Source organism: Cladophialophora carrionii, assembly GCF_000365165.1.
Source record: "Cladophialophora carrionii CBS 160.54 unplaced genomic scaffold supercont1.3, whole genome shotgun sequence".
In the NCBI taxonomy this organism is placed as follows: domain Eukaryota; kingdom Fungi; phylum Ascomycota; class Eurotiomycetes; order Chaetothyriales; family Herpotrichiellaceae; genus Cladophialophora; species Cladophialophora carrionii.
Genome location: NW_008481828.1, coordinates 2,472,331 through 2,492,802, shown reverse-complemented (window position 1 = coordinate 2,492,802; position 20,472 = coordinate 2,472,331). Strand labels below are relative to the sequence as shown.

The following is a 20,472-nucleotide window of genomic DNA, read 5'->3' as shown; positions in this document are numbered from 1 at the left end:
AGCAGTCCGTACGTATCCCGTACCCCGTACGAGTAATCCTCCTTGCCAGAGCACGTACTCTGTATACTCACTGTTTACTCGCTCAGTATAGTCACTCAGTATGGATACGTAGTCCAGACCAGTCAGTCTACGTATAAAGTACCTTGTATATTTCCAACAAGACGTCTAGGTTACTTCCCACGCCTTTCCCACGCACCGCGGGTTCCATCTCATCCCGTTCTGTACTTCAGATCCATAAGATCCCACTCTTTTCCGTATGCGTCGACCCCGTGATCGATACCTCAGGAGCATGCATACCTATCTGTATCTATATCTGTATATACCTGGTATGTACATAGAACACTCGCGGAAAGTACAGAGGACAGAGGACAGAGTATAGAGTACGGAGGTCGGGTGCAGACATAGTAGGTGCCTCCTACCTCGAACCTCCTACATCCTACCCCTACCATATGTACGTGTACATGTGTAATATCCCATGCATTCTGCCGGACGGACTAATCAACTAGGTACACAGTACTGTCACTACGGTATGCACATCATGTCACAGGCATGAACGACCGTGGGCGCTTCCATGTCCGTGTCTCGAGAACCATACATGCAGTCTTGACTGCCCGAGCGACCGAGTTACTTACTGGCTTGCTGGCTGAAATCAAATCATCGATTTCAAGCGTAATCTACTCGAGCCATAGTAAATGTGTGTGCACGCTGCAAGTCCTCCCATGGCACACACTCGTACGTATTGCTACGTATAGCTACGTAAAGCTCTATATGCATACATTGTCCTCGGAGAGACAACTGACAATGGACCGACACTCTGTTCCCGGTCGTCTCTTTTCGTCAACGTCGATTCAATTCAGTTGAGACCCATTCATGGTATTACACTTCACCTCCAATCCTGCCTAGACCGCCGTTTCTCTCCTGAGCTTGCGCCTTTTGAAACTGCCTGATTAGACCCAAGGGACCCATCGGCGCCATGATGGCCCGGACGTCCCGTTCGTTTTCTTCCTCGCTATCCGCACCAGAGGAGGAATCAACCTCGTAGTTCCAGGATCCCAAGGCACCCGAGTGGGATTGGGATGGAGGGTCGGGAGCCGAAGAACCTTGTGCTTGTGAGGGAGGAGCAGGACGATCTGCAGTTGACGTGGGTGCTTGCAGATCCTCGGGAGGCTGATCTTCCTCTTCGGCGACGTCGTCGGGGTGCAGTCCACGGGCACGGTCGCCAGGCGCAGTCCTACGGGCGGGTTTGGCGAGTAAGCCACCGACACCGCGAGGCCTCAGCGCTTGAGGCGACGCCGGGCCAAAGCCGCTTGCTGATGGCTGGTGATGAGGGTCAAGAAGGAGAGATTGGAGCGGAGACCCTGCTCCGTGGCCTTGACTCGCGCCGTGGTTCTGAGCCAGGGCGTTGAATCTAGGGGTCCCGAAAGTCCCACGCTGAGGAGGCGGAGAGGCCAACGAACCCAGGAGAGGACCTGAACTGCCGTGGCGGTGCAGTTGCGGGTGTCCTGGGTGCTCTGCGTGAGGCGGGAAGGACGGTGATGGGAGCCCGGGGACTGGAGGTGGGAAGTTAAAGCGTCGTCGAGAGCTGTTATACGGGAAGTGAATGTCTGTCTTTGGGTTGCGAGCGTAGTCGTTCATGAAGCCCCAGTAGCTGTGCTCGAGTTTGTTGTCTTTGGAGGCGAAGTAATCGTCCCTTAGGTTCGTGTTCGTATTGGTTTTCGCATTGGCGCTGGCGTTGTTCGCGGTGGCAGCAGTCGTGCCATCCGCATTCACGGCCCCTCTCTCCTTAGGAGCTGGTCTGATGGCCTGGCCCATGAAGCTAAACTCGGCAAAGGTGCAAACATAGCCGATCCCATCGACATGAACAGTGAACTCGCGGAAGAAATCAATGATGCGCTCACTGCACCGAGGCAGAGAGAACCATAGCACAAAGGGCGTGAAGAAGATGCTCAGCACCTCCTCCAGGAATATCATCACCTTCATCTGGTAGAGCTGAGAGAATTCCTCCTTGACCTCGACGGTATGGAGGCGATTGGCCCAGTGATTCGGCTCGTAATGGGTGAATTGGATGACTTCCTGGATGGAGAAGGCCGTGTCGTAGACCATGTTGTCTTCGGGCAGCAGGCCGCGCGCCACCGCCCAGATAGAGCCAAATATGCCAATGTAGAAGATGGTCGTACGGCCGGGGGTGACCTCAAAGTTGAGAAAATTGTCCTGATCTAGAATCGTGGCCAGGCCGAGCACCGAAACGACGGCCCCGGAAACCAGACTGACAAACCGCGCAATCTGGACAGTTTTGTCCTTGGGAAACTGGTTGATGTACCGGTCCGCAAAGGGGTAGGACATGTTGATCCGCCGGCGGAACAAATGGTGCAGCTCGTTGAACTCGCGGAACTTCCACTGCGCAAAGGGCGTGTAGTCTCTCATGCCGATCTGGGCCGGGTTCTTCTGGTAGTCGTTGAAGTTCTGGAAGAAGTGCCGAAGGACGAAAAAGGTGGCGAGGAAGGGCGCAAATGCCAGGCTGGTGATGCCGGCGATAATGAAGCGCGACCGCAGGGCATTGGCCAAGTCTTTGCGGTGCGTATCCTTGAGGAAGAGGGGCCGGACTTGGCCTTTCCGGTTGAAGACAAAATCCATGATGCAGAGATCGATGTTCCATTCCAGGGTGCGGGTGAAGAGCTTACGGTGGCGCAGGTACGGGATCGGTAGCGTCAGGTCCAGGATGTCCTTGTTGATCATGGCGATCATGTAATTCTGTCGGCGCATGAGCCTGTTGGCGATGTCGTGGGCATCCATGCGCTGCTTGTCCTGGGTCCTGACGAAGGCGCCGGCCCGCGTCGATTTGGACGTGATGGTCGGGTTTGAGTCACGTAGCGCCATGAGCCGGCTGACGACCTCTTGCCACGATATGGACTGGATCTCCTGTTCCGGGATGTCGAGGAGGTAGAAGTAGAAATCGTGCATGTGGTACAAACGGGGAATGTCGAAGAGGTACAGAACGCCTTTCCAAAGCCATACAAACGTGGTGCACCAGAGCAGCGCATTCGGGATGAATCCCATCCGTCCGGTACATTGCGGGACGAGGATCTCGGACATTTTGGTGCTCCCTCGTATTTCCCGGTAGTCGATGCATTGGGTCAAAAAAATAGAGAAGCCCACGATAAACGCAACGTTGAGAAGATTGAAGAAGCGCATGAGGAGGGTGGACCAGAATCCGTGGTGGAGGTAGTAGGTATACACTTCGAGCAGGAAGTTGTCCAGATCCGTCACGTTGACCCAGCGGAACATGGCTTTCTCCTTGGGGTCCGCGCTCGCAAGATTGCCTCCCACAATCCCACTGATCGGCCGTGCTCCCGAAGGGTTCTGGCTGCTAGGTGGGAGACCAGGTCGGCGTCTCATGTCAGAACCTCGAGCTAGACTTGAGGGACCCGTATCGTCTCGCCGCGGTAGACCATCAGGCATGGAGCTTGGCGGTGGAGGCAGGGTGATGGAGTCTGGGTCAATGTCCTGAGCGTTGTGGTCGATGAGCAGCGACGCTGGCACATCGTCATCCGCCTCTTCCACATCCAACAGCTTGCTGTGTCTGCCATGTCGCCGAGCCCTGTTCTGCATCCTGCTCTTGTCTTTTCGAGGCATCTGGTTATGGCCCTGACCCCGGGTAGCAAGCTGACTCGGTGGTGGCACGTCCCTTCGATGACGCTGCGCTCCGAAGTCGATCGAGGCTCGGTCGGCGAAGCTGTCCCTTCGATTGCCGCCGTCTGTAGCCATGGCTGCTGTCTCCTCAACGTCCAAGCCCTCCGAGTCCTCGTCTTGTTCCCGAAGCGTTTCATAGATGGAGGCGGAGGGGTTGTTGGAGCTCATGAGGCGAGACATGAAGTTGGAAGCCATCGTGGGCGAATCTGATGAGCCACAGGCGCGGGATGAGAATCAAGACATGGTCAGCTCGGCGAGTTTGTGCCTGCTATGGTCATGCGCAGGCACATGACAGTTCCTCGCGACAGGCAAGGGGCCCAAGGTGGAGTGTGAAGGGGTGCAGATGATGTCTGCAGACGAGATTATTCCAAGCACGTCTTGTCGGCCTCAGCAGACTTAGGCTCGCAGACTTCTGGGGAACAGCACAAAGAGCAGCGGTTGACACTACAGCGTCAGGTCGGTGTTTGCCAGCGCGTTGAGTTGGAGAAGACGAGCGTTGCGTCGTTCCCCAAAGACGTCACGAGAGCCGCAAGGCTGCGCCCCGCTTCGACGAGGCTCTACAACGGGCGCAGTCACCCAGCAGAGGCAGTCATCATCATGGTCGTCATTACTCATCTCGTCTCCTAAAATACATTGTGCTCCGGCCGGACATGCCATGGTCCCAAGCTGAGTATTATGCCGTGTATCCTTGTCCCCAAAATCACAGTCAAGAGCGTTGCCGCCCACCTCCCAAACTTCTTTCTAAAACAGTATCGCGGCCAGAAGCGAAACTCCGAAACATGCGAAAATCCATTGCTTATGCTGTTCAGCTCTGGCCCTGTCCAGCTTCTCTAGACTACCTAACCCGGCAGCCAGCACGATCGTGAGGACGATCAACCTGTTCAAGACGCTCGTCATGAATTTGAAGGACAGCAGTGGCAGAAGCGTCATTGTGAGAACACAAAGAGGAAGAAAATCAGATGTCGGCTCAGCGGCGGGGCTGCCTGAAGAATCGCTCGGTTCGGTCAGCGATATGAGGTCTTCGTCATCATCCAAGAAGCGAGACTCGAGATGTGCTAAAGGGTTGTGCTCTTTCAGCCACGCCCGGAAATGGCCAACTTCAGCAGACAGTGGTGACGAGGTCAGCCTGTGCACCTTTTGGGACGTGGATAGAACCTGATCTAGCAACAGTTAGCCTCTCAGATGTCTCCCTGGCAGTACTCGGACTCACAGTATTGCTCGAGTTTGATTGACAGGCGTCCCAAGATGTGTAAACGATGTGCTGGCAAGTCAGATTGACTCCACTGCCAGCTGAGCCTCCTAGATGCCGGCGATGTGCTACCATCCGGGTTGAGACGGGTTTGGGTGTCGGCGACATCCAAGGCAGCTAGTTGCTGCTCCATCTCGAGTATCTCATCTTGTAACTGCAACAGCAGCCGGTATCTGATCTTCTTGAAACTCCGAAACACCGGTGGGAGCTCCCCTGAAGCCAGCTTATCCGAGACCAGATCATACCCAGACAGCGGGTGAGCCGGGGAACAGAAGCCTCCCTCGAAGATATCAGGCGACTGAGGGATGCGGAAGCGGGCGTGTTCTGGACTGTGTGTCCTTGCAGCGTAGCTCGGCAAGTGATGCTTGTGAGTCGCACGCGGTACCTCGGGCCACTTCCACTGGATACGCTTGGAGTGATTAGGCTGGTCTCGTTGCGGTTCGACGGGCTCTGGCTGTTCTCGGCCATCCTCTGGCAACGGAGGCAAACGAGTCTCGACTGGGGAGTCATTGCCGAAGTGAATGATGCTGTCCCCCATCGATATGCCCGAGTCTGAATGCGTGCTCCGTACCACGCTTTCAGTGTCAGAGTCGTCCCTCACCGAGGGGGTTGTCTCGACAGTCTGTAGCTCTGCATGTGGAGGCTCTTTCAGGTCCGGCCCGAGGGCATCTTGTTCGTCTTCTTTTACAAGAAACTCGAAAACGTCCACGGATTCTCTGGACATACTCTTCTCCTCGATCGTCTGCCCCGAACTCCCCTTCCTCGAGGATGGTTTCCGATCGCGGGCGTCCCGGGACGACTTTGTCCTCGACGACTTGCTCCGCTTAGTTGCACTCGAGGAGGACTTTGAGTAGGACTCTTGCGTGATCGTTGACGAGCTATCGTTAGACCCATGGGACTGATGGGACCCCGTAGTGATGGCGGAGAGCAGGGACAACTTGGAGGAACGAGCAGCCTTGTTGACACCGTAGGTCTGGCTGCGACGCCGACGACCTTGTGGGCGGTCGCGCACCGAGACGAACATACAGAGTTTGGGAATCTAAGTTGGCTGATGGGCCCACTCATAGGAACAGCAAGGCTCATGGACGGAGCAACAGCAACGCTCGAGAGCATCCAGTGATGGCAGTGACTATGGAACCAGTAGTGAGACGGTCCATCGCTCGACAGAGGGAAGCTTGGTGCGTCAACGAGAGGCAATGTCATAGACGCAAGACACAGGATATTGGTTGTCATGAGTGTATCAGAGTCATCCCTTGCCGCCGGCACGGCCAACCAGGCACGAGGTGACAGGTTCGAGCAGAGGGGCACAAACATGTAACAGCACAGCTCTGGCCAAGTCGAGGGACGTGTTCGTGTGCAAGGGTAACCTCTCCCTTCTCCTGAGTGATACAAGAGGACAGGAAGGGGCGGACTGTGGTTGAAGGGGAACGATCTCCTGAGCCTTAAGGGGGACCGCGGAGGGACAAACTCACCTGTCAGAGCAGGCCTTCGGTTTTTATCTGGGCGAATCTGGATTGCACGATCATGAGATTTCTGCCCAACGTCTGCGTGAACGGGTGATTGCCAGCGAACAGCAAGCTGCATGCCCCAATTGCCACCGCCGGTCGCTGGTAACGGGCAACGAGCGATCAGGGGCTCCTGGCATTGGAGGACTGGGACATGCACGAGAGCGTCAGACCCGCACAATGTAGGCCGTGGGGATATCGGATCTGGTATCGAGTTCCAGTAAGCTCTGGCCTGGGCCAATTGGTGACCGTCTAACTGCGCAGCGGAAGCAATTGACCGACACAGTGCACAAGATTGAAGGCTGGTTTTAATGCACCTGGCGGACTGAGACGAGGCCTGGTCATGCTATTCTTCAACCAGACATACAGTATGTCGACAGGCGATTCGCTTGCTGTAGAAAGTTCAATGCTGATGACGGGTAAGACGAATCAGGGAGAGAAGAGCGCTGCGTTTGTGCATTTGACGTGGAACTTTTGGCGACTCCCATTGAGCCAGCGAAGCCGCTTAGGCAAGGCACATGCAGCCACCACCACCCCTAGCAGAGGCTGACGGCCTCGAGCTAAGCACCGTAGCCGCTTCATCGTCATTGCAAGCTCAGGCGGTGTGAATGTACCCCTCTCAAACGAACAAAGGGCGTAGAATATATATGAAGGGAGCGGGCTCGACGTGAGTGCCGCATCTTCTGACACTCGAGCGATGTGCTATGCAGCGTACTTCCTGTGAGTCGGCGGACTACCTTTGACCCATCAAGGCAGTGGCCGACCAGGCAGAAATAGACTGTTGGAGGATGTACATCTAACCAATGCTCGCTAACAGGAGCTAAACAAAGCCCGCCAAATGCATCATTGACAGGCGACACAGCCAATTGTCAAGCCCAGAATCTCCAGCCAGGAGTCCCTCGGATGCCTTCGCACAATTCGGGATGCTTCGCTTTCCACTTTTCATCTGCGTCGTCGGGAAACTTCTCCTGGCCCCGGGGCACGAATCGAAGAGCAACATGTCCAGCTCTCATTTGCAAAGATATGATGACGCTGAGGCCAGTCAGCATCAGCTTCCTCGCCCGTTCGGCCGCCTTCTCCCACATTTCCACACGGGCGTCTTCGTCCATCGCAATGACCTCTTCGTCGGTTGCCCACTGATCGACTGCTAATTCGACTGAATAATTTTGCAGGATCACAGCTAACGTAGCGAGGACTTCCACTTGTGCAAAGCGTCTGCCGAGGCACGCACGGTAGCCGTCACTGAATGGAATATAAGCCCCCTTGGGTGGCCGATAGAACTTGTCGGAGGTGTCAGCTGCCTCGTTGATTGCAAGGTCGTCCGCGGTCACGGTTTCGTTTGGCATTTCCTTCTTTCCGTTTGCCGTCTCCGTCTGTAGAGCCCCCTCGGTGTCATCTAGGAGCCACCGCTCGGGATGAAATTCCTCAAGGTCGTTATCAAGGTTGGCTATCGGATGCACCGTGTGCCCTCCAGGCAGGGACGGCTTGGATGTCGGCCAATATTTGGGATTCCGATGAACGTTCCCTGATGCAAGGCTAATATAGACGCCGGCGGGTACTGTGCAGGCTTTGCCCCCAATAGTAATGGGTTGGTCCGGGACGCCCCAGGTCGACTTTGGTATACCTATGACAGGGGGCACCAGGCGCAGTTCTTCGGCCAACACGGCTCCTACCATGCCTCCGAACAGGGCTGGCAGATCACGGTCGTAGTCCCACTCTGAAGGCGGCTTGCCCTGGAATATTCGGTCTAGGTCCTTCTGCGTTGCTCGTTGGCTCTTGGGGTAAAGCGCGAGGTAAAGGAGAGAGAAATGTATCGAGTTTGCCGCCGTCTCATGGCCTGCCAGGATGAGGACGAACATATTACCGAGCACCTCTGAATCCGTAAGAGGCACATCCTTGCTGTTTCCTTTGTTTTCCTCCGACGCGACCTGGCCTTTGACCAGCTGGGCCAAGAGATCCATCTGGTCTTTGCTCTCGTCTGCCGATGCCTCAAGATCTTTCTTCTTGGACGCCACCGCTTCTCTCATGTAATTTCCCCATTCATTGTACGCTTCGTCAGCCTTGCGGAAGCTGGCGCTCGGGAAGTGCCTGAGCAGCCAGCGAGGCACCAGGAATTGGAACAGGATGTTGTCCAGCAAGCAGTGGATAGCATACGTGTAGCTCATCGAATGGCCTCGATCCCTGTCACTTTCTTCATTATGAATCTTGGACTTGTCGACATAGTTGGCGTCAACATCGGCTTTGGCATCAGCAGATGGCCACTGCAATTTCTTCCCGAAGCCTGCCCTGCTGATCACATACAAGCTCAGACGCATGGTATCATCCATGACACGGTCGACCGTGACATCGCCTTTTCCGTCCGGTCCAACCCACGAGCTCAGCATAGCAGAAGCTTGATCGAGGCTCTCTGTCCACACGAGGTGGTTGTTCTTCTCGGTGAATGGCGGACTGGTGGCTTTACGATGCTGACGCCAGATGGGACCCTCAGTGGAAACGACGTTCTTCCCGTAGATGTCCAAGGATCGGTAGATGGGTATGGGCTTGGGGAAATCGTTTCTTCGAGTAGTGATCTGGGTGATGACAGCCGGGTCGGCCGTGTGCATCACCGTGCCTCCCGGCGCCACAACGAGAAACGTATCTGAGCCGACCTGCTGGAAGACCTCGATGCTGCGGCGGAAGTAGAAGTCCGGGATGCAGAAGTCGACCCATTGAGTCCACTTGCGTGGCAATTTGGCCAACAGCGGCAGCCATAGTGGATGGGTTACCAACCACCAGGTTTTAAGATAGTAGACTGGGACGACGACGTAGGGAATTCCCGACTGTTTTGCTTTGCTCAAACCGCGGCGGAAGCCCAGGAAAGCGCTGGACACGAAGTACAGCAGGTATGCGCATATACCGAGCAGTATTATCGACCACATGTTGGGCGTGGATGTGCGGTTCTCGGGAGACTTCAGGACGCCGCTCTGGAGAGAAGGGAAAGGGACGAGCGCGGAGGAGAGAAGAATGGAAGACAAGTTATGGGTCAATACAAATGCGAGGCGGGGCCGGTTTGAGGTGTATCGATATGGAATGGTTAACGAAGGATCTCAAAGGTGTGGATGAGCCAGCACAGGTCTGCAAATGAGAGCACCGGTCAGTTCAGGATCCGTCTGCAAGATCCCCACGGTGCCAGTGGCATGGTCCTGCGGTGGCGATACAGCAGTGAAGCCCGCGTTGCAGCGGGCAAGGGGACGTTCACGAAGCGCGCGGAGTAATTTCTCTTCGAAGCGAAGGGTCCGTCCTTCACCAGAGGCGAGTCTGATCAGGCATTCACGCTTGGGAACAGGACGTTCACATGTTTTGTTATCGGCCCCGATCAACCGAGTCCAGACAGCCGCTAAAGGTTCGCGTCATGGTGATTTGTTCTGGAAGCATGCGCGGGGCCTCGCCTGCTCGTGGCTGACACGCCTCCGCCGGCTTGACGCAGCAGAGAGCGATATTGCAGTGACGAGGAGAGAAGGGAAATGAAACGGTGGCATGGCGGGAGCAAATCATGTCAGCGCCTTGGGGGACGCAAGATCGAACCGAGGGCGGCGCCTCGAGGTCGCTTACGGCGGCTTTGCCAATGAAGAACGAGCTGGCATGCTCATCCTTCTGTCTGCGGCGCCGCCGAGCAGGATCAAGTTCCGATCGACAGACCCCGGTGGAAATGCGCGCGTCTTATCCCGGACTTTTCCCTTTGCGACCGTCGCCCTTCATTTTGGGAAGCTCCGATATGCTCAAGGCTGATCTCTGGACGGTGTTGCTGCGCGAATGGGAAGGCACTCCGTCTGCGATGCATCCTGGGGACCAACACGGAGGCGGAGGACAGAAGAGGCAGATGCATATCGTACTCGTGACATCCTGGAGTTGCTGCCGGAAACAGTACTACTACTCCGTTATTACTTGACCTCTTTACCCCACTGCCAAAGACCAGAACATCATTGAACATCGTCCATGCGACCAGCACCAGGAACAATACTAGGGCACTCTAGCGTCATTCATCCCACCCAGCCTACTTCCTGATGCTCATCCTCTCTCTCTCCCTGTCCGAGAACGAGGCACTCGAGCGCTGTGCAGGTGTGCGCGGGCCGCGTGTAGTGGTGACAAGTGTTTCTTCCTCACTATACCGGCCTGCCTTCTAAGCGGTCGCCTGCTCCAGATGAGTTCCTTGTGCCTCCGCTGCCGGCTTTGGGGTCGACTCGACCGGAAGGGGTACTACTTCGGGGACCTCGGAAGTCTCTCGCGTGCTGCGATCGTCCGCGGGCATCAAATTCGATCCCAATCCGCCTGCATTCGAATGGATAGGCTCGAGGTGTGGTTCCCACCGTTGCAGCTCCTGTTCTGCATCGGCCAGAATCTGCCTCGCCTCACTGGCCTGGGCAAAGGGCTGGCGCACGTCTCCCGGCACGACAGGGGTGTCGTCAAGCAAGTTCAGCAGACGGCGGCCATACTTGGCGAGAATAATCTGCTTCTCTGCTCGCTCGATGGTCGCAGCGAAGTGGATATCGTACGCTTCCTTGATCTTCTGGCGCGTCTACATTGTTCTTGTTAGCATTCCTCCAGGGTACTTTGCTTGCCGGGTGGAGAGGGAGGGACGTACGATATTGGTGAGTTGAGCTTCTGCGACCAAGTTTTGCGCCTCAGCGCGCACGAGTTCCTGCTCCAGTGTGACCAGCTTCGGGCTGGACGGCTCCTTGTACTTGAGCCTTTGAATCTCATCGCTGATCTTGGTCTTCTGGTCCCTGCTCGGTTGCACGCTGGATTCTATGTTTCTGATCTGCTTCAAGATGGCTCTGTAATCCTCCAGGTTCTGCGCGAAAAGGTCCTCCTGTTCGCCAATCTCGGAGAGAATGACACCAATCTTGTCCGAGATGTCCGAGATCGAATCGTCGTTCGTGGACTCGCCCCAGTCGGACAGCTGAGAGGCGATGGAAAGGCGCTCGCGCCCCGCGGTCTCGTAGGCTCCGATGGCATGATTCTCGGTCTTGATCAGCTTGTAGAGCTTCTTGGAGAGCTCGGCTTGCTGAATACCGCGCAGGGTGGAGATCGAGAAGGTGTGCCTAGAGGCTTCTTTGGCGTGGTCATCCTTCTTGCGGGATCGAATGGATAAGGCTCGATTCATGGCTGTGGAGAGCTAGAGGTCGTCGAGTAGTTCTGCGGGGGCCTTCACGTATACGTGCCTTCGAGGATACGGTACGAGGCGAGGTTGAGCTTCTACAAGCTTTATGTATGCGCGATGAAGGAGGAAGCAAGTTGCCGCGTGGCTGCGAAAACTGGATGTGAGGGTGCACACGCCAAAGCCCAGAACGACCCCTCGATCTCGAAGCCGAATTGAGGAATCCGGGAATGCATCATCAACTGCACACAGCGACACAAAAGACGATGACGTGTGTGGATCAGGCGGGGTGATTCGTGATTCTAGTGCGTCGCAACGCGAGCTTGCTTCCCCACGCGCTGCGAGCTGTCACAGCTGGCAACCTGCTTTGTCCCACACATCGAGACTGGCAACTGGATAGGTACATGACGGGATCTTGTAGATCGAACACGAGGAGCAGAGGCAGCCCCAACGTTGTTGCACAGAAATCTGTCCCTAATTACATCTGAAAGCTTGTGAAATTGTACATAGAAAGTCCTCGAATATGGCCAGAGTGCTTCAAACTGCGATTCTCATCATTCCTCTCATGTCACTGTTGGCCCTTCATGGGCGTCAATAATGGTTACGGCTCCTTCTCTCTTCGGTTACAATGCGTGTCCTGCTCCCGCTGCGTCGCCGTGGGTCGACGTGCAAATGGTCAGAATGGCGTTCGGAGTACCGGTCGTAACTCGGACGATGAGCAGAGGTTGACCGCCTTGTCACCGTCTCTCGTCGGAACGTAGCTACTTCGGGTCGAGAGACATACTCTCGGCTGTACCGCGTTCGTGACCGTGGGCGTTCGCGTCTTCTGATGACCACCGCCTCGTCTCTGTCGCCACCTCCGAAACACATGGTTGGTGAGATTGGGTCTGAGATGGTGTGCAGGATACCGATATGTTTGTAGGCCCGCCGGAGATTGTTCAAAGATCTGGTTGAGTGCTACTTGTGTAGAACAGCGAATGACGATCTGTGCCAGGTGATGTGTATATATATATATATTCAGCGAGGGCCGCAACAGCGAGACAGAGAGCTCGTTGCCTTGCACGACGGTCAGATGGGGCGACACAGAGTGAGGCGGAAGGCAACAACAGGCCGAGGAATGAAAGTTTAAGGCTGTTAGAGACCACAAATAGGACTGGGATCGTGAGAACATTCTCAGGTGCGCCCCGTACATATACACCACAAGACCAGAAAGGCAAACATGTGTTCATGTCAATTCCCTGATTACTTACGCCCGGCCTTGGACGACATCATGCCTCGTGGCTGGGCAAGACGTGGGTGGATTACATCCTGCATGGAGGGTGCAGAACCGCCCACAATGCATAATAATCGGACCACTCGTCTCTTGTGCAAGGATTCCGCTTCAGCAACAAACCGGTCAAGGATGTCTTTTGCGCTTTGCCATGAGCATCATCGAGACACGGGCGAAGAAAGCTCGGGTCTCGGAACGGTGCTCGTACCCTTCCTGGCGTCAAGTAGCTTGTAGCAGTCCAGGATCACGCAAATCGTGAATGGCCCATCTGTCGAGACGGATTCCATTCGCGATTGAAAGATGATCATCCTTTCCTTTCCCTAGTGGACTCCAGACGGCCATCCTGCCACGATCGGTCTCGTGCCCAGCAACATCCATCCAAAGAATGTCCAGAATCCAAGCCACAAGTGCCGTCATGATATCCCCTGCTTGCTGTACCCTCGCCTCTGCAAGCTCACTGACAGACATCCCACGGATATAAATAATTGTGCCTTGTCATTATCTATTCCGTGGAGCGCTGCGCGATATGGATGCACAATTGGGTAGAGCAAGCTAGCGACCACAGGCCAAACATAGCCGCCACGACGGAAAGTAAAGCACTCTCGATTACAATCGCCTAATCCTCCTGTTCTGTTCTGCTCCGTTGCATCACCAGCCAAAGCGTTCATTGCTTCGTTGTGCGTCTGAACGTCTCTCCTGATGAGACTGCCGGGGACCACATATCACCCGTGAATAAAAGAATAAATCCCTAAAGCCATACTGGTACACGACACAAGAAACCGACTTTTAATTTGCACCTTTACGTTTTCCATGTCTCCTGCCGTGCCTCCTTCACCTCGAGACCTCCACGGGTTGATTCTGCTGTGGCGGGTGTGCTAATGAGATTGGTGTAGCCTGAGCACTCCTGCCCGACTGTGCACCCGTGGTTCGGTCTCCACCACCATCATACCGCGCCGCCACCGTTCCAGGTGCAATGGGTGTGGTCGGCGTCCCACTGCCTTGTCTTTGATAAGCAAATGACCCCGTTTGTGGACTTTGCTGGCTCGGGCCCTGCTGAGTCAAAGTCTGAGATTGATGCTGTCTCGGTGTGTAATGCTGCGCCGCGCCGTTGACTAGTGGTTGCGGTTTCTGCGGACTAGCAGACCTTGCCAGCACCGCAGCGGTTTCCTGTGCCCGCTGTTGATACCCCGGCTGAGTCGGTCGTTGAGAATATCCCCCTGCCGGGGTCTGCGGTCGTGACTGTTGCTGTGACGGCTGCAGCGGGGTATTGCCCCCGTAACCACTATAGCCGTTTTGTACGGCAGGACGCTGGAATTGCTGAATGGTGGGACGATTTGATGAATAGCTGTTTGCGGTGTTGACCGGGAAACTGGATGTTTGAGGGTATGTTGACCGAGAAGCAGTGGGAGTCTGATGTGACTGGGTTGTGCGCATGCCGAATGCCGCTGTTGCGGGGACAGAGGTGCCATAATTCCTTACTCCAGGGTTGTAGGATATCGTATTGGGCTGCACGGAGGAGTAGCTCGGTCGGACTGGCTGGGGTGTTACGGTCGAGCGAGTCACCGCTTGCGTGGCTTGCTGGGCCAACTTCTGACGCCGCAGAATGTAATCGTCCGGCTGTCCGGTGCCGGGATAGTCTGGGACCTCGACGACTAGTCTCGTGGAGATGTTGAGATCGTCGAGTTGATCACCATTGAGTTTCGCAACAGCAAAGGGAGGTAGGGACGCAACCAATACGCTCAGCTGGTTTCTGAGCATCTCAAAGGTATCGTACTCGGGTGTCTCAGGCTTTCCTGGTCTGCCGGCCACAAGGTGATCCAAGCTTCGATTTCTCTGATAGGAGCTCAGTGTCTCGATCATCTCCGACACCTCTTCCAACAAGCTGTCGACCTCCTTTTCCGCGCCGTCCGCTTGGACTTCTTCTGGTTCTTGTGGCTCGAAATTGGCAACTACATCAGCGAACTCGTCCCTCCCTTCAGCTTCTCCATCTGAAGGAGATAACTCTTGGTCTGTCGGTCTGAAAAGTCTGGAGAGCCTATGCTCGCCGTTCTGGCTCCACCATTGTCGACTCAGATCCTCGTGGGAAATCAGGGAATATGAATTGTCTGAGCTCGGCGCAAATGAAGAATAGACGGAGCTGAACAACTCGTCCTCGCTCATTTCCTTGCCTTGGCGCACGGTATTCGACGCAAGAGCCGCTTTGAAGTCCGCGCTATTGGAGGATGGCTGTACCCTTTTCCGGTCGTGGTGTGAAGGACGGTAAGAAAGGTACGAACCAGTCGGTAGTTTGGCGAACTTATAGTCGTGCTTGTTTAGAGGAAGGTTCTCCGCTCGACTGGAGTTTGGGATGAAATCGAGAGTATTGCCTCTGACCACATCCTTAGCCGTGTGTGGAAGGTCTAAGGGTTTGAGACGACGGATTGTGGCGAAGACTTTCTCGAATGTCCGTTTCTCCTGCTTTTTAAGCGCTTCTTCGTTTCCACCCAAGGCAGTATAATCGGTGAGTTCAAACCCGTTCGGCAGGCTTGTGCCAACTGCTTCTGGTAAGGCATCGGGTTCCACCTTGTCAAAATCTTGTTGGACCTGGAGCCCTGAAAATAGCACATGTGCAACGCCATGGACATTGCTTCGGAGAGAGAGGAACTGCTTTGGTTTCTGTTTTACTCGGTCCGCATTCAGAGTTGCTTCGCCCTTTGATTCCGAGACTCCAGGTGATTCTAGATCATGTTGCTCCAGTACCTTCATCAATGTAGACAACTGGCCCTGCACATCGGTTTCTGTTGTGCCGTTCTGTGTCGCGGTGGACGCATCACTCAGGATCGCGTCATGAACATTTTTCACATCGTCCTTAAGAGCGTGTAAAGAGTTGTATGTCCCAGTCAAAATGCGATCCTCGATAGTACCGTAGGCGGATTCTGACTTGACGAGGCGCGCCCGCTTCAAGCCAGGCACGTCGGACCTGGATGGAGGTAAAGGGTACTTAAGAAGCGACGGAGTAGTATCGTGTCTAGTTTGCTCAAGTTAGCTGGGCGACGACCATCGGAAACGCGATGCGAGACGCACTTGCGGAGGAGTTGCAGAACACGTTGGAGCGTAGGTTGCAGTGCAGCATCCTTGACTTCTTCAAATTGTGGAGAAACCGTGCGCTTCCGCTTGCCCAGATGCGAGAGCGAGGCCGTTACAGACTCTTCGTGCTTCGAGACACCGTTGACTTCGGCCATGGTGATATTTTTCGTATCCTTCAGACGCCGTTTGGTGAAGTCCGCCGAGAGAGCAGGGTGCGGAGCGGGCTAAGCCAAGGGCATCTGTGTAAATACCCCAAACATGCCCTCAACCGACACACTCGCGCAGAACGCGTAGTATTGCGGCCTGTTCGCGGGATGCTGCAGTGAAATGATCAAGCCAGGACAACCAAGAGATACTAAAGGGATAAAGTCAGATCGCCTCCGAACCCTGAGTTTACCCCCAATGGCCTGTGAAGAATATTGACCGATGAATGAGTGGACGAGATCCTCGAGTTCGTGAAAGAAACAGGGCGCGGCAGTGTTATGTCGCGAGAAGTGAATTTCGTCTGACGGTCGACGGTTTGATCGCGACCAGTATTTGGATGTTGAGGAGATGCGATGCGATGCGATTCTCGTGAAGGTCACGGAGCCTCCTGCTCCGCCGCACAACAACTAAGCCTACGGCGAAGTAGAAGACGTGGGACCCGTTGCACATGATCACCGCCCGATTCCCAGCCCTCGCTGCCTGGTTTCTTGAGACTCACAACTGAGATCCCCCTCCAACATACAGATCTCATGCAACGCTGCGCATTTGCCTCCCACTTTTTCTTTCCACAGTAGGATGGATCGGCCTACGCCCGCTGTGTGAGCGCAAGGGCCGAAAGCACTCAAAGTCCAAGACATGCGTGAGAGGCACATTGGGATCGCAACCAACCGACTTCCCTTGCGCGGCATTCGCCTTCTCCACCCGTGCAAGTGCCTCGAGGTCCAGTGGTTGCTGCTGTCAATGCCGTCCACATTTGTTCAACTCCAGACCAGATGTGCTTCTGCTTCTGCTTGCCACTTCGCTCTCATTTGACTCACCCTTGCTTGCCCTGTTTTCTTCTAATTCTGCCCGGTATTCGCAGCCTGAGGGATTGTTAGAAGGGTCTGCCCAGGTGATTGCCCTTGGGACTCATGTCATTCGGCACAGGCAGCCCCAAGGCGTCTGAACAATTCAGGGAGCGCTTGGTCTCGAGGTGATTTATCTGCTCCCTTGGCATCACGAGCCCAGTCTTTCTCTAACAGCGTCACTGGCCTGCAGGTATTTCTCCACCACCACGGATCTTGCGCGACCAAACCCGGGCCTCGACATTACAGAACCGAACACCCGTCGCGCTGTCAATTTCGTTCCGAAACCCTCCACCGATACCGCCCTGAATGCTTTTGCTGAATTGCTTCTCCTTCGTCTCAATGCCACCCACGCTTTGATATCTCTCATCGACTCAAGTCAACAGTATGTTTTAGCAGAAGCTGCGAAGTCGGCAGCCCAGGTGGGCTTCGCAGCCAAGAATAACAACGCACTCTGGATCGGTAGTGTGGTCTTGCCTAGAGAGACGGGATTGTGCTCGTTAGTCCTGCCCAACTCCGCCGAATCAGCATTGTATGCAGAGCAAGACCAAGATGTCGATCCGGACATGGTAGTCATCAACGACTTGAGGGAAGATGCGAGATTCTTCAACCGCCCGTTCGTGGTGGATGGTCCTCAGATGCGCTGGTATGCGGGTGCTCCTATCCGGTCGCCTGACGGCACAAAACTGGGCGCTGTTTGCATTTTCGACAACCGCTCTAGGCAGGATTTTCCAAGAGAAGAACAAGTATTCCTCTGCAACACCGCCAAAACTGTCATGAGCCACCTTGATGCTGTCAAAATCAGGTCAGAACACCAGCGAAGAGATAGACTTATTGAAGGGTTGCAAGCGTTTGTGAGCGGTCTATCCGGACTAACGAGCCAATGGACCGAAGCTGCCGATATGCGTCATGCAAACAGCGACACCGCAGCTCCGCAATTGAGTCAGGGAAGTGATGTCGACCCGACAAGGTACTCGACATGGTGGGAGGCGGCCCTTCCGTCTGGTTGTAAGTCCATGTTCAGTCGGGCAGCAAATATAATCCGGGCTGCTGGCGGCTACGATGGTAGTGCCTTTTTCTACATTCCCTCTGTTGAATCTTCCCGTAAGTCTAGACCACGCCAGGAACGAATGGACGACCCTGTGCGGGCTGAGAAACGCCATTCTCCTATGACAGGCAGTTCGCCATCCTCGAGCGCAACAGAAGACTCACCCGATGCTATCGAGTCTCAGCCCGACCAGGAGCCCTCCAGCGGTGATGAGACTGGCTCAGATGCAGTCTGCCCTATATTGGCCTTCTCCGTTACCCAAGCCACGGAAGAAGTTCGAATCCGAAACCAGCAACAGTTCCCTCGGTTCCTGGTTCGTGATATGCAGAGGCTTATGGGGCGTAGACCCCGCGGACGAGTATATCTGCTGGACAGCCTCAGTACAGCCTTACCAGGCGACACTTCAAGTTCGGGTTCGGGGGCAGACAACCGAAAGCCCGTTCAAAATACCACGACGGGTGCCACCACTCCACAACCTGATGACCGGCACAAGAGACGCAGAGCCGCCCAAGTCAAGGCTTTGCTGAAGATCGAACCCAGTGCCAGGGCCTTCGTCTGTCTTCCTTTGTGGGACTATAATCGAAAGCGATGGTTCGCGTTCAACGTTTGTTGGCTTTTGAAGCCGGATCGGGATCTTGCGACTGACCAAGACTTGAAATTTCTACAGGTGTTTAGCAACAGCATTACAAATGCCCTGGCGCATCTTGACTCTCTCGATGAAAGTCGAGCAAAGGATTCCTTCGTGTCCTCGGTATCGCATGAGCTACGGTCACCACTCCATGGCATCCTTGGAGCTACCAATTTCTTGTATGACAGCAGCATGGGACGCTTCCAGCGCGAAATGGTGGACACCATCACAAGTTGTGGGCGTACTCTTCTGGATTCCCTAGAACACGTCATGGATTTTGCCAAAATCAACAACTTTTCCCAAGTTCACAATGACAAGCTTTCTAAAGCAGCATCACCAAGGAAGCAGATTATGGAGTCGCGAAGGAAGAAGGCATTGGCGGCGTCAAGTCTCACGTCATCTGTCGACATAAGTTTGGTCATTGAAGAAGTGGTGGAATCTGTTGCACTGGGATTCACAGTTCAGCATGATTTCCTCCATTCGGAAGATGCCATTGCAGGAGTCGGAGTCCAGATTCCAAAGTTCAACACAAAGCCACAAGAACTGTCAAATAGCCACAGGACCGAGTCAACCCGCGGCCGTGTTCGCCTATGTCTGGATCTGCCTGCTGGCAATTCTCATTTTGAAACGCAGCCAGGCGCGTGGAGAAGGATTATCATGAATCTGGTGGGCAATGCATTGAAGTACACAGACGAGGGTTCTATTAGGATTTCGTTACGTGTTCAGGACGCCGAAATTGGTTCGGGAGAACAACAATTAGATGATGGGAAGAAGCTCAAGGGTGGTGCTGCTCTGTTTCTAACCGTGCGGGACACTGGCATTGGGATGTCCAACGAATTCATGCAGAACCGTATCTTCAAAGCATTCTCACAGGAGGATCCGATGGCTGTTGGGACTGGGCTTGGCCTCAGTATCGTGGATCAGGTGGTCAACTCCATGGGCGGCCATATCGAGGTTGCAAGTGCGAGGGGCTTGGGATCAACGTTCGATGTCCATCTAACGTTGAAGAAGGCTGAGGTGAAGACGGCGCAGGGCACGAGAGCAGACCTTATCGCCGCTGTCGCCGACCGCTTGAAACGTCTTCGGATCTGCGTTCTTGAAGACGTCCATTCGAAAGCTTCCCAAAAGAACACGGAAAGTTTGTTGAGGGCTGAGGAGCACTTCTCACAAAGTCTCATCCGAACTCTTAGGGAATGGTTCGGTGTAGAGGTCTTGACTGCTTCTAGATGGACTGCGAAGTCTGCGGACTTGGTTATCTGCTTGGAACCCTCGTTCCAACAGCTCCAGTCAGTGCGCTCGTTATCTGGGAGTATGACGCCTCCGGTATTGTTCATCGCGCATGACGCCCTCGAATCGGCTGTACTACGGGCCGATTCTCGTGTCACAAGCTCAGAATCATTCGTTGAGATTACCTACCAACCGTAAGTCACTCTTCAGAGACGTGTTGTTTAGCGACGCTAACCGCTCCAATGCAGGCTTGGTCCCCGTAAACTCGCCGCGGCATTGCTTCACTGCCTCGACCAGGCGCAAGTGTACACCCAAAATAGCTCGCCGGAGCCCCCCTTTCCCGAAGACTCGCGATCCCATTATCGAACTTACTCACAAGGGGCGAACGCAGCATCCGATTCAATCGCGCGATTCGATTCGCCCAAAGACGGTACGCTATCAGGAGATATTCCGCACCTATTGCACGCAAAGGTAGTGAGGGAAGATCGTAGCTCTGTGCTTTGTGTCGACGACAATCCACTTAACCTCAGGGTAGGCACCTCTCAAGGCTCAAGATGACACGTGCTGACGCCTTTCAACAGCTCCTCACTACCTTTGTGGAGA

General features: G+C 54.7%; 6 protein-coding genes across 6 annotated transcripts; 1 reads left to right on the top strand and 5 right to left on the bottom strand.

Annotated features, from left to right (window-relative positions):
* Nucleotides 1-876: 876 nt before the first annotated feature.
* G647_04316 (uncharacterized protein) lies at nucleotides 877-3,885 on the bottom strand (the record flags this gene model as incomplete). Its single annotated transcript, XM_008728660.1, has 1 exon — nucleotides 877-3,885. One exon carries the CDS (start codon nucleotides 3,883-3,885, stop codon nucleotides 877-879), a length of 3,009 nt encoding a protein of 1,002 aa, XP_008726882.1.
* Nucleotides 3,886-4,431: 546 nt separating this feature from the next.
* On the bottom strand, nucleotides 4,432-5,963 carry G647_04315 (uncharacterized protein; the record flags this gene model as incomplete). The annotated part of the gene is made up of 2 exons (XM_008728659.1): nucleotides 4,432-4,850; nucleotides 4,901-5,963. 2 exons carry the CDS (start codon nucleotides 5,961-5,963, stop codon nucleotides 4,432-4,434), a joined length of 1,482 nt encoding a protein of 493 aa, XP_008726881.1.
* Nucleotides 5,964-7,313: 1,350 nt separating this feature from the next.
* On the bottom strand, nucleotides 7,314-9,362 carry G647_04314 (uncharacterized protein; the record flags this gene model as incomplete). The annotated part of the gene is made up of 1 exon (XM_008728658.1): nucleotides 7,314-9,362. The coding sequence occupies one exon, from the start codon at nucleotides 9,360-9,362 to the stop codon at nucleotides 7,314-7,316; it is 2,049 nt and encodes a 682-aa protein (XP_008726880.1).
* Nucleotides 9,363-10,603: 1,241 nt separating this feature from the next.
* On the bottom strand, nucleotides 10,604-11,587 carry G647_04313 (uncharacterized protein; the record flags this gene model as incomplete). Its single annotated transcript, XM_008728657.1, has 2 exons — nucleotides 10,604-10,999; nucleotides 11,066-11,587. 2 exons carry the CDS (start codon nucleotides 11,585-11,587, stop codon nucleotides 10,604-10,606), a joined length of 918 nt encoding a protein of 305 aa, XP_008726879.1.
* A 2,095-nt stretch (nucleotides 11,588-13,682) lies between these two features.
* On the bottom strand, nucleotides 13,683-16,072 carry G647_04312 (uncharacterized protein; the record flags this gene model as incomplete). Its single annotated transcript, XM_008728656.1, has 2 exons — nucleotides 13,683-15,858; nucleotides 15,915-16,072. The coding sequence occupies 2 exons, from the start codon at nucleotides 16,070-16,072 to the stop codon at nucleotides 13,683-13,685; spliced, it is 2,334 nt and encodes a 777-aa protein (XP_008726878.1).
* Nucleotides 16,073-17,032: 960 nt separating this feature from the next.
* On the top strand, nucleotides 17,033-20,067 carry G647_04311 (uncharacterized protein; the record flags this gene model as incomplete). The annotated part of the gene is made up of 2 exons (XM_008728655.1): nucleotides 17,033-17,094; nucleotides 17,160-20,067. 2 exons carry the CDS (start codon nucleotides 17,033-17,035, stop codon nucleotides 20,065-20,067), a joined length of 2,970 nt encoding a protein of 989 aa, XP_008726877.1.
* Between the last annotated feature and the right edge of the window lie 405 nt (nucleotides 20,068-20,472).